The 13,710-nt window shown below is 40.7% G+C and overlaps 1 protein-coding gene across 2 annotated transcripts in view; it reads right to left on the bottom strand.

Annotated features, from left to right (window-relative positions):
- Nucleotides 1-6,180, bottom strand: part of LOC120059419 (TBC1 domain family member 25-like) — a 31,861-nt gene extending 25,681 nt beyond the window's left edge. For both annotated transcript variants that reach the window (XM_039008455.1, XM_039008454.1), the window contains exon 1: nt 6,022-6,180. In XM_039008455.1, the coding sequence (XP_038864383.1) occupies nt 6,022-6,066 (45 nt within the window). In that variant the 5' untranslated portion in view covers nt 6,067-6,180. The remainder of the gene's footprint in view (nt 1-6,021) is intronic.
- Nucleotides 6,181-13,710: the final 7,530 nt, after the last annotated feature.

Consider the following 13,710-nt stretch of genomic DNA (forward strand, 5'->3'; position numbering starts at 1 on the left):
GGTTCCTCCTAATGCAAGACAATGCTAGACCTCATGTGGCTGGAGTGTGTCAGCAGTTCCTGCAAGAGGAAGGCATTGATGCTATGGACTGGCCCGCCCGTTCCCCAGACCTGAATCCAATTGAGCACATCTGGAACATCATGTCTCGCTCCATCCACCAACGCCACGTTGCACCGCAGACTGTCCAGGAGTTGGCGGATGCTTTAGTCCATGGTCTGGGAGGAGATCCCTCAGGAGACCATCCGCCACCTCATCAGGAGCATGCCCAGGCGTTGTAGGGAGGTCATACAGGCACGTGGAGGCCACACACACTACTGAGCCTCATTTTGACTTGTTTTAAGGACATTACATCAAAGTTGGATCAGCCTGTAGTGTGGTTTTCCACTTTAGATTTTGAGTGTGACTCCAAATCCAGACCTCCATGGGTTGATAAATTTGATTTCCATTGATAATTTTTGTGTGATTTTGTTGTCAGCACATTCAACTATGTAAAGAAAAAAGTATTTAATAAGAATATTTCATTCATTCAGATCTAGGATGTGTTATTTTAGTGTTCCCTTTATTTTTTTGAGCAGTGTATATTTGAGTTGAAAACTTTCTGAGATGTAGCCATTATTTACTATTTTACACCTAGGGTTACTATACATAACTTTATCCCATTTTATAAGAGATTCTCCAAAATTGAAATATTCCAGGCATTTATATATAAACTCCAGTCATACTTTATCAAAAGCCTTTTCAAAATCAGCTATGAAAACCAGGCCTGGTGTCCCTGATATTTCATAGTATTGTATTGTTTCCAGTACTTGTCTTATATTATCTCCAATGTATTGTCCATGTAAAAAACCTGTCTGATTAGAATGAATAATATCTGACAAAACTTTTTTAAATTCTATGCACCAAGCATTTTGCTAGGATTTTTGCATCACAACACTGAAGTGTAAGAGGCCTCCATATTTTTTTTTAATGGACTGAATCTTGTGTGTGTTGTGTTATATATATATACACACACACACACACACACACACACACACACACACACACACATACACACACATATACACACACCACTTGGGTCCTGTTTCAGTAATAATAATAATATCAGACCTTTTTGCGTGTCCGATAATCTACCATTTATATAGGAGTGGTTAAAACATGCTAATAATGGTCCTCTGAGTATATCAACAAAAAGTTTGGTATACTTCCACTGGTATGCCATCCAGCCCTGGAGTTTTCCCAGCCTTAAAGGCTTTAATTGCGTGAAGAAGTTCCTCCTCTGTAATTTGGCCTTCACGTGAGTCTTTCTGTACAGATGTTAATTTTACATTATTATTAGGGAAAAAATCCATACAATTAGCTTTGGTTAGTAGAGATGGAGGAGAGAAACAAAAACATATTCTTAAAGTACTTTACTTCCTCTTTCAAAATATAATTTGGTGAATCATGCGTGACTCCATCATTTGTAACAAGTTTCAATAAAAAAAAAAATTGGTAGCATTTCTATGTTGAAGATTGAAAAAGAATTTGGTACATTTTCCCCCATATTCCATCCAGTTCGCTTTATTTGTAGAATATATTACACTGGATCTTTCTTGAATAAGTTCCATTTATTTTTGTTTTTCCTCTAACTTATTCTGTGCTTCTATGGTACAGTTTTTATTGCTATCTAACTGTAGTGTTAGTCCTTTAATTTCCTTTGTTAATATGGACTCTTGATCTAAATTGCTTTTGTTTTATAGATGAGTACTGAATTGCATGCCCTCTAAAGGCACATTTAAAAGTGTCCCATACAATAAAGGGATCTGCTGTACCTATGTTATGTCTGAAAGTCAGTTATAAATTATTCTGTCCTAGTTCATAATTTATCATCGAGTATGCTTTGATTAAATTTCCAATATCCTCACCCACGTAGAAATACTGTAAGAGTAATATATATTCCAATTATGTGATGATCCGACAGCATTCTGTCCCCTATCAACACTTACATTTTTGGTGCCAGAGAACGGCATAAGAAAGTAGTCAAGACGACTAGCTTGATTAAGCCTCCGCCATGTATATCTCACTAGGTCAGGGTATTTAAGTCTCCATATATCCACTAATTCCAATATATCCATGACATTCATGATTTCCTTATGTGCCTGAGGGTGATAGTTTGTAGTGTGATTTCCTTTCCGATCCATAGAGGTATTTAAGACCCTATTAAAATCTCCCACCATAATAATAATAGTCTAGTGTTGCTTGTAGAGTTGATAAATTATTATATATATTTTCAAATAAGCTTGGATCATCATTATTTGGACCGTATAGGTTAATAAGCCATATCTGTTTATTGTCCAATAACATGTTTAACATAATCCATCTACCTTGATGATCTGTTTAGACAATTTGCACATTTGGATCAAAATTACTGCTAATTAATACCATCATCCCTTTACAATTTCTTTGCCCATGGGAGAAATATATTTCCCCCCCCCCCTAGTCCTTTTTCCACAAAACTTCATCTAAAATTGTTGAATGACAATGACAAAACAATATATATTATATTCCTTCTCTTTTAGCCAGGTAAATACTGATCGTCTTTTCTTATTATCTGCTAGGCCATTACAATTATAACTGGCTATACTTATTTCACCACTTACCATAATTGAGACAACTTTCAATTCTATTTATCAAAATATATATGTTTGTAAACGTACCATTAAAAAGTAACATGATGATTGAGTGTCTATATAGCTGTACCATGATATTTGCATTGCTACTAAGAAAACCTCCAATTGGTCCACACTATTCCACCCGCTAAAAGCCCTCCTTATCCCGAGTTGGGATATCATCCCAATGCCCGGCAGACCACCCCCGACCCCCCGTATCCCATAGCCCTGAAGAGACTGGGATCCATCCTTCGAAAAGAGCACACAGTGCCATTTACAGAACAGAAGTAGATCAACCGCCAAATGCATTTCCATCGCCCTCACCTCGATTTGTATTATATTTAGCCATCAAAAATATATTTTAAAAAATCCTGTTTCTTATTTTTAATAATTAGCTATTAATATTTGCAGTAATGTAGGCAATTTATGCAAAGAATTTTACCTCTCACCAGTCTCACCATTACATTATTGCAAGCAATTATTATATTAGCAAACAATTATTGTGAATCATCCTATATTGTCCCTAACATCTTTTACTCCTTCGCAATCGTTGTGGGATACGCACATACACCCACACCCTCATACACACTCAACCCTTTCCCCCCACACAACCATAGGCTCACATTCTCAACAGTTGCAACATCCCAGAGCCCAACTCAAGAAAGGTCTTGATTTACAAATGCATATACAGTTGCAGCTGTATGAGAAGGCCTGCAAGACTGTGCAAAAAAATGGGCAGAAATGGGGAGATTTTATTAACCATGGTTACGTCTTTGATGGAGGTCAAATGTACCCCTTTTCCCTGAAACACCCACAACACGGTCCCCCGTATTGACTTTTGATTTTGTGCCACAATAATATACCCCCTCTCTGAATGTCCGAGTGTGACCCCCTCCCCATGGGTTACTACAGCTAGTATTGCCAGCACTGCCACTGCCTGGGTGGGGGCACCCCACCGGCTAGGTACAAGGTCGTCAAGGTTCTCATTAACAGCTTTGAGAATTTCCTTGTATATTATGCTCTCCCTCCCTTTAGGGGGCTTTGGCTTTGCAGGACCAACCCTGCCAAGCAGGCTCAGAATCTTGAGGGGGCAGTGCTGCTCTGGTGGAGTGCTTCAGAGATGTTTAATTTCTCATAACAAGAATAGACTGACGAGTTTCAGAACAAAGTTCTTTGTTTCTGGACATTTTGATCCTGTAATCGAACCCACAAATGCTGATGCTCCAGATACTCAACTAGTCTAAAGAAGGCCAATTTTATTGCTTCTTTAAATCAGCACAACAATTTTCAGCTGTGCTAACATAATTGCAAAAGGATTTTCTAATGATCAATTAGCCTTTTAAAATTATAAACTTGGATTAGCTAAGAACGTGCCATCGGAACACAGGAGTGATGGTTGCTGATAATGGCCCTCTGTACGCCTATGTAGATATTCCATTAAAAATCAGCCCTTTCCCGCTACAATAGTCATTTACAACATTAACAATGTCTACGTTGTATTTCTGATCAATTTGATGTTATTTTAATGGACAAAGAAAAAAGCTTTTATTTAAAAAACAAGGACATTTCTAGGTGACCCCAAACTTTTGAACGGCAAAAAATTGCAAAAAAAGGTTTTGCTTTGTCATTATGGGGTATTGTGTGTAGATTGAAGAGGAATAAAATCAATGTAATACATTTTAGAATAAGGCTGTAATGTAACAAAAGGTGAAAAAACTCAAGGTCTGAATACTTTCCCAATGCACTGTATTCACCAGTATTTACCCACCAAAGCTTTAATGCTAATTAGCTGCTAATGTGGCTATCATAAAGAACTACAAATGCCATGATGATCTGGACGAGACTGCCGAATCGAGACAAAGGTAAGAATCTCTCAATTAACTATCTAATGTTAGCTTAACGTAGTAATTAATAAATTGGCTACATGTCTTTAAACGGACAATTCTGTGAACAGTCTTGTGCAAGTTTTAAATTGACAATACCTGTTAACAAAGGTGTCAGCTAGAGATGACGTGCAGGAGCTTTCAGGGATTTTTAGTTTTGCATGATGTCTACTTTGATGCTAATTAGTATTCGAACCTGAGAGTAAATAAAGCCAAACATATTGATAAAAGTGACCTTGTCCGTGACTACACGAAACACAGCTCTTATTTTAAGTGTTTCTAAATCTCCTATACGAAAATGGAGTGCGAAACAAGACACTCTTGTCTAATGAATCGCACTCCACACTGCCCTTTCCCACCGGGACAAAAGGAACAATTTGTCTAATAAAAGTAACTCGTTTTCATTGCAAAACGATTACAGTTTGGAGTAAACGGCTTCCGTTGCAAAATGTTTTGTCTGTTGCAAAACTTTTGCAACAGACAAAACATTTTGCAAAGGAAACCGAATAACGAATACATTAAGCCGAATCTGTTGCAAAACCTAACTCTCGTTTGTGTTTTCCGTTTGGAAGTCTAAATTCTGAGTCCAAGTTCGGTTTGTTGCGAAACTTTCGCCACAGACTAAACTTTTTGAAAACAGAATCGGCGTAATGAATACACCCCTGGAGTGGTGATGTTTACTAAATTACTTGTACCAAAAACCATTTAGCTAAAGTTATATCATCCTGCCACGTTACTGTGGGGTTCTGTCTCTGAATCACTGAATTAATTATTTGGAATAACACAATTAACCTACTAGCTAACTGTCAAGACTTGCTAAACTCGGTTGACTCTCAATTCTGCTTTCTATTATTTTCCTAGTGCATGACCACAACGCATCACATCAGCAAGTAAGCCCAATGTCAATCACAGAATATTCCTAATTTGTTTAGCTAGCTTTATTTTTTTTAAATCAATCATTTACTTTTTATTAGTCAGAAGATCCAAGAGGGTTGAACTGGGAACTAGGAAATCACTGAATTCCGACTTCAACGCGTTCAAGACAACCGGGAACTCGGGGAGGAAAACGAGCTCGACAGGAAAAATCTTTTGAACATTCGTACAATTCGGAAGTCTAAGTCGGAAACTCGTGCATCGTTCTTGAGCTCCGACTTTCCGACCTGAAGATCACTGACGTCAAGATGCCCCCCCCCCCCCCCCAGTTCCTTCTTGTCTTCAAAACACCATACTGTACACTTTGCTCATTACTATAGACGTTAGCAACTGTAGCCTCAATGCTAAAAACAACAAAGCACTGGTCTGGACTAGGCAGATGAAGTGGACAGCTTAACAGTTCCAACATCAAAGTAGGCTAGCTACAAGCTACCGCAAATGTCATGTGAAATGGCTCAAATAGGTCGGCCACAGTCATGACAATAGCTAGCTTACTATCTGGAAATGTGATACCTGGCAACATAGGCAAGAGTACACCACTTTCACATATTCCTCACCTTGACTTTGACACGCACTACGCCCCTCTCCTCCTCAGTTGTCATGTTTAGGAGTTCACTGAACACACGACAGTTGTATTCAATTATATTTGTCTTGTATTATAGCCATTTGTAAAACGATAACTATCGCGCCGACCAATTTTTCCGTTACCACTTTGTCCAGACCTGTAAATCTGCGAGAATAAGAGCAATCTATTTCCTGTTTGACTGGAATGAGCTTTCAAAATAAAAGCGCTTCTCAAACATTTGCAGAACTTCACCGAAGCTAATTTGTCAAATTATCAATTCTTATTTCCGTTAACATGTTTTGAGTACCAGAAAACAGATATAATGTACAAATTAACTAAAACATTTGTCAAAATACCTTTCTTGGTAACAAATGGGACTTTTAATATTTCCAAAATGTATTGAAGTTTCAACTTTTACGAATGGAAATCAGGATATGACGCTCATACATATTACATCATTTAGTGATGCTTCTGAATCTTTTTTTGTGGTTGTTGCATGCAGAGGAATGTTAAATCACCAGTATTTTACTTCGGTATGACAATTAACTGGAATCTACAAATTATCATTATTATATGGTCACGGTTAGTGTGACATGGTTGCGATCAATTACATTTTAAATTAGATTGGAAAACAATAATTGAAAACAAACATTTATTTTTTATGAGGGTTTTCCAATTCTTGAATTCACCTTGCATACCTACTTCCCCCCTTCCATAGGGAGTGTTGAGTGTGCTATCCATAAACTTATTAAATAGCTCTGAGTCACTACAAAACAACACCTTTTGTTAAAAGAGCTATGCTTGATTTATGGTGGCATTTGGGCATGGCATTTTGGAAGAAATACATTTTCCAGATGTTTTATTTTAATGTGTTTTGGTACATCTTCCCATTCTACATCAACTAAACTGAACAAAAATACACTACATGGCTCGTCGAATATCTAATTTAAAAATCATGGACATTAATATGGAGTTGGTCCCCCCATTTGCTGCTATAACAGCCTCCACTCTTCTGGGAAGGCTTTCCACTATGTTGGAACATTTCTGCGGGAACTTGCTTCCATTCAGCCACAAGAGCATTAGTGAGGTCAGGTACTGACGTTAGGCGATTAGGCCTGGCTCACTGTCAGGGTTCCAATTTATCACAAAGATGCTCGATGGGGTTGAGGTCAGGGCTCTGTGCAGGCCAGTCAAATTCTTCCACACCAATCTCAACAAACCATTTCTGTATGGACCTCGCTTTGTGCACTGGGCATTGTCATGCTGAAACAGGAAAGGGCCTTCCCCAAACTGTTGCCACAAAGTTGGAAGCACAGAATTGTCTAGAATGTCATTGTATGCTGTAGCATTATGATTTCCCTTCACTGGAACTAAGGGGCCAAGCCCTAACCATGAAAAACAGCCCCAGACCATTATTCCGCCTCCACCAAACTGTACAGTTGGCACTATGCATTGGGGCAGGTAGCATTCTCCTAGCATCCGCCAAATGTCCCAATTTTTCCATGGCCTGCATACTCACCAGACATGTCACCCATTAAGCATGTTTGGTATGCTCTGGAATGAGGTGTACGACAGTGTGTTCCAGTTCCTGCCAATATCCAGCAACTTCGCACAGCCATTGAAGAGGAGTGGGACAACAGGCCACAATCAAACCGCCTGATCAACTCTATGCAAAGGAGATGTGTTGCGCTGCATGAGGCAAATGATGGTCACACCAGATACTGACTGTTTTTCTGATCCACGCTCCTGCATTTTTACAAGGTGTCTGTGTCATCAATCATCAAATGTATGATATACTAAAAGGGTGTGATTAGCTAATCATTTTGTTTAATATAGACCCTTCCCCAATAACAGTTTGCCACTAGAGGGAATGTTCAAGATCCGTGTATATCCTTGTAATTTGTGAATTTCAAGACGGTAACACCAATGACATAAAACCTAAGGACATAAATTATGTTTGTAAAAAATAAAAATAAACGGTATTTTAATAGCCTTCTTTGTTTTTATTGATTTATACAATATATTATACTTTTGTTTACCTTCTAGAATTCAAAATAATAAATAGACATCTCTAAATCCCAAGAACATGTCACGACATCTCTACTCAACACTACTGGGACAAGGCAATTGCCTTGTCTTAATTAAAGCCAAGTCGCTGTTGCCCTGCTCAGACGTTGTATGCATCAACCAATGGTTGTGTGACACGTCATTGACAGTGCCGTAGGGCTAGGAAAATTCAACCACTATAAAACCAGTTATTACGCTGTTAGTATATATTCACTACAGTACGATTTGATACACATTTGGATGTTTTATCGTTTTTGTTAGTCATACTTAACGGTTCTTATTTTTAGTCACTTCGCGAAGCAGACTCAACATACCGGGCTTTGGAAAGTCAATGGGAGAAATCCTTCGTCCTTCGTTGTTCATTTTCGCGAATTCTAAAGGCAAAACATAGATTCGAGCCAATGTCTTAAGCAGCTGAACCTGTCATTACTACAACCTCGTGAAAGTGACAAACTGACACATTCAAATTTTTGTCAAAAACGACTTTATATCAAAAGAGTGCCTTTCGTTTAATGGCCTGCACATGCGCAGTTTGGCAAGACGTGTGGCAAGTCAGTTAAGAATGAATTCTTATTTACAATGACGGCCTACCAAAAGGCTAAAGGCCTCCCGCGGGGACGTGGGCTTTTTCATTAAAAATAAAAAAATATATAAATATAGGACAAAACACACATCACGACAAGAGAGACAACACATCACCACATAACTATGCTAGCTAACGTACTGTCTTTGATACTAAGACTCCCAGAGCATTTCACCTCCCAGGTTGCAATGATCCACCGAAGGCTGTTAGCTGGCTAGCAAGTAGCATCCCAGCTGAAGTCTAAATAGGCTATATTAGTCATTGGGCCAGCAGGCCAAATTTCACATAATTTGTCCCCTTTGGGGTGGCAACCATTTCGCTACACTCGCATTGACATCTGCTAACCATGTGTATGTGACCAATACCATTTGATTTGAAAGTTGAATTATATGATTTTCATTAAGGTCCATGTCTGCGTTATATTTTGGTATGATTGCCATGTATCGGAGTTGGATAAATGTGGTTACCACTGCATTATATGTGATGACCCCTATGGGGTTAGTTGGGGTAACAGGATTGAGTATATGAAATGTAATGTTGTATTATTAGGGAACAATCTTCTCAAACTAAGGCAATTTTATATGTTATTAACTTCATAATACAACACATTAAGGTTTGAAACAATAGGAATGGTAATGACCTCTCAAATCAAATTTTATTGGTCACATACAATCATTTTCTTTAATATAGACCCTTCCACGATAACAGTTTGCGAATGTTCAAGATCCATGTATATCTTTGTAATTAGTGAATTTCAAGGCGTTAACAACAATGACGTAAAACATAGGGACATAAATTATTGTAATGACCCTGGGTTTATAAGCGCGGAAATCGCGCCGGACCTCTGGCTAGAAGGTCGAGGGTTCAAGACCTGCTCCCTGCTGTTTCATTACATTATGTTTGTAAAAAATATATAACTATTTTAATAGCCTTCTTTGTTTTTATTGACCTATACAATATATTAAATACTTTTGTTTACCTATTAGAATTCAAAATAATAAATAGATATCTCTATGGCGCTGGAGGGGATGGCTGCCGTCTAATCGGCTCTTAACCAACCATGCTATTTTGTTGCTGCTACCGTATTTTATGACCGAAAAGAGCTTCTGGACATCAGAACTGTGATTACTCACCTCAGATTACGCGAAGAGTTTTTCATCAATGAGTCGGATGGGAGGGATATACTACAGACACCCAACCAGGCCCAGATCCCCGTCATTCGCTGGAGAAGGAAACAGAATTTGTGGAAAAAGATCAGGGTGCATTGTGAGGATCAGGCGATGAGTGGCTAATCTGCCTTCCGTCCTGCTAGCTAACGTTCAATCGCTGGGAAATAAATGGGATGAACTATCAACAAAACATTATAAACTGTAATATCTTATGTTTCACCGAGTCGTGGCTGAACGACGACATTAGGAACATACAGCTGGCGGCTTATACATGGCAGGATAGAACAGCAGCCTCTGGTAAGACACGGGACGGGGGCCTATGCATATATGTAAACAACAGCTGGTGCATAATATCTAAGGAAGTCTCAAGGTTTTGCTCGCCTGAGGTAGAGTATCTCATAAGCTGTAGACCTCACTATCTACCTAAAGAGTTTTCATCTGTATTTTTCGTAGCTGTCCACATATCACCACAGACCGATGCTGGCACTAAAACCACACTCAATGAGCTGTATACCGCCATAAGCAAACAGGAAAACGCTCATCCAGAGGTGGCGCTCCTAGTGGCCAGGGACTTTAATGCAGGGAAGCTTAAATCAGTTTTACCTCATTTCCATCAGCGTGTTATATGTGAAACCAGAAGGGAAAATCTCTATACCACCTTTACTCCACATACAAAGCTCTCCCTCGCCCTCCATTTGACCAAACCTGACCATAATTCTATCCTCCTGATTCTTGCTTACAAGCAAAAATTAAAGCAGGAAGCACCAGTGACTCGGTCTATAAATGTCACCCCCTGATCTGTTTCACCTGTCTTTGTGGTTGTCTCCACCCACCTCCAGGTGTCACCCGTTTTCCCCATTCGTCCCTGGGTATTTATTCCGGTGTTCCCTGTTTGTCTGTTTCCGGTTCGTGTTGTCTTGTCAACCAGCGTGTTTTTCCGTGCTACTCTCTTTTGCTCGTCCTCCCGGTTTTGACCCTTTGCCTGCCTTGACTCTGAACCCGCCTGCCTGACCATACTGCTTGCCCTGACCTCGAGCCTGCCTGCCACTCTGTACCTCCTGGACTCCGACCTTGTTTATGATCTTTTGCCTGTACACGACCATTCTCTTGCCTGCCCCTTGGATTATAATAAATATCAGTGACTTGAACCATCTGCCTCCTGTGTCTGCATCTGGGTCTCGCCCTGTGCCGTTATAATAAAAAAGTGGTCAGGTGAAGCAGATGCTAAACTACAGGACTGTTTTGCTAGCACAGACTGGAATATGTTCCGGGATTCTTCCGATGGCATTGATGAGTGCACCACATCAGTCACTGGCTTTATCAATAAGTGCATTGAGGACGTTGTCCCCACAGTGACTGTACGTACATACCCCAACCAGAAGCCATGGATTACAGGCAACATTCACACTGATCTGTCGCTTTCAAGGAGTGGGACTCTAACCTGGTAGCTTATAAGAAATCCCGCTATGCCCGCCGACGAACCATCAAACAGGCAAAGCGTCAATACAGGACTAAGATCGAATCGTACTACATCGGCTCCGACGCTCATCAGATGTGGCAGGGCTTGCAAACTATTACAGACTACAAAGGGAAGCACAGCCGAGAGCTGCCCAGTGACACGAGCCTACCAGACGAGCTAAATAACTTCTATGCAAGTAACACTGAAACATGCATGAGAGCATCAGCTGTTACGGATGACTGTGTGATCACGCTCTCCGCAGCGGATGTGAGTAAGACCTTTAAACAGGTCAACATTCACAAGGCCGCAGAGCCAGACGGATTACCAGGACGTGTACTCCGAGCATGCGCTGACCAACTCGCAAGTGTCTTCACTGACATTTTCATCCTCTCCCTGTCTGAGTCTGTAATACCAACATGTTTCAAGCAGAGCAGCATAGTCCCTGTGCCCAAGAACACTAAGGTAACCTGCCTAAATGACTACCGACCCGTAGCACTCACGTCTGTAGCCATGACATGCTTTGAAAGGCTGGTCATGGCTCACATCAACATCATTATCCCAGAAACCCAAGGCCCCCTTCAATTTGCATACCGCACCAACATATCCACAGATGATGCAATCTCTATTGCACTCCACACTGCCCTTTCACAACTGGAAAAAAGGAACACCTATGTAAAAATGCTATTCTTTGACTACAGCTCAGCGTTCAACACCATATTGCCCCCAAAGCTCGTCACTAAGCTAAGGACCCTGGGACTAAACACCTCCCTCTGCAACTGGATCCTGGACTTCCTGATGGGCCGCCCCCCAGGTGGTAAGGGTAGGTAACAACACATCCGCCACGCTGATCCTCAACACGGGGTCCCCTTGCGTGCGTCCTCAGTCCCCTCCTGTACTCCTTGTTCACTCATGACTGCACGGCCAGGCATGACTCTAACACTATCATTAAGTATGCTGATGACACAACAGTGGTAGGCCTGATCACTGGCAACAATAAGACAGCCTATAGGGAGGAGGTCAGAGACCTGGCCGTGTGGTGCAAGGACAACAACCTCTCCCTCAACGTGATCAAGACAAAGGTGATGATTGTGGACTACAGGAAAAGGAGGACCGATAGCACGCCCCCATTCTCATCGACGGGGTTGTTGCATAGCAGGTTGAGAGCTTCAAGTTCCTTGGTGTCCACATCACCAACAAACTAACATGGTCCAAGCACACCAAGACAGTCGTGAAGAGGGCATGACAACCTATTCCCCCTCAGTCCTCAAATCCTCAAAAGGTTTTACAGCTGCACCATCGAGAGCATCCTGACTGGTTGCATCACTGCCTGGTATGGCAACTGCTCGGCCTCCTACCGCAAGGCACTACAGAGGGTAGTGCGTACAGCCCAGTACATCACCGGGGCAAAGCTTCCTGCCACCCAGGACCTCTATACACCAGGCGGTGTCAGAGGAAGGCCCTTATTTTATCCCTGATGTCTTTACACAGCTCTCTGGTCTTGGCCATTGTGGAGAGTTTGGAGTCTGTTTGATTGAGTGTGTGGACAGGTGTCTTTTATACAGGTAACGAGTTCAAACAGGTGCAGTTAATACAGGTAATGAGTGGAGAACAGGAGGGCTTCTTAAAGAAAAACTAACAGGTCTGTGAGAGCCGGAATTCTTACTGGTTGGTAGGTGATCAAATACTTATGTCATCCAATAAAATGCAAATTAATTACTTAAAAATCATACAATGTGATTTTCTGGGTTTTTGTCTCTCACAGTTGAAGTGTACCTATGATAAAAATTACATATTTATTTTTGTCTGTTTCAACATTTCCCTTAAATTTGCAAAAGGCTGAATGAATGTCACCGGAGAAAGCATGCAAGAGAGCAAAACAGCTCTACTCGTCTCTGTATGTGTTGGCCATCTATCTAATGCTGTCTGGTCCAAAAGAGTATTAGATTGTTGCCGCCCATAGCATTGAATGCAAGGGAAGCTTGTAAGCATTTGGCCTCCCTTGATAAAAAAAACTTTAAAAAAATAGTAGCCAATCAATGTTGAGCTAAACTGAGTTAGCTCAACTTTGAATGGTCCTGGCGCACCCAAAAAAAGTGTCAAGGGAAGCCAGTTTTGATTTGGCTTCACTCCAATCACATCACATAGATTGTATACGTCATTGATAGAAACTCATTATGCATCTCGTTGTGTTGTCTTCCGGTGGTTAGCTAGCTAAAATTGTCCCTTTCCTAAATTAGCCATGAATGGCGATGGGGATTTGGACTTGTAGTTGTACTTAATTCTCCGTACTGGCCAATCATTATAACAGCGATTCTGATCCAACCATGAATTCATACATTGTGCCCCTGGCCTGAGAGAGGATGGAAGTTCAATATGTAGCTAGATGTAGGCTAGAAGGCTCAT

This window comes from Salvelinus namaycush, chromosome 14 (assembly GCF_016432855.1).
Source record: "Salvelinus namaycush isolate Seneca chromosome 14, SaNama_1.0, whole genome shotgun sequence".
NCBI lineage: Eukaryota > Metazoa > Chordata > Actinopteri > Salmoniformes > Salmonidae > Salvelinus > Salvelinus namaycush.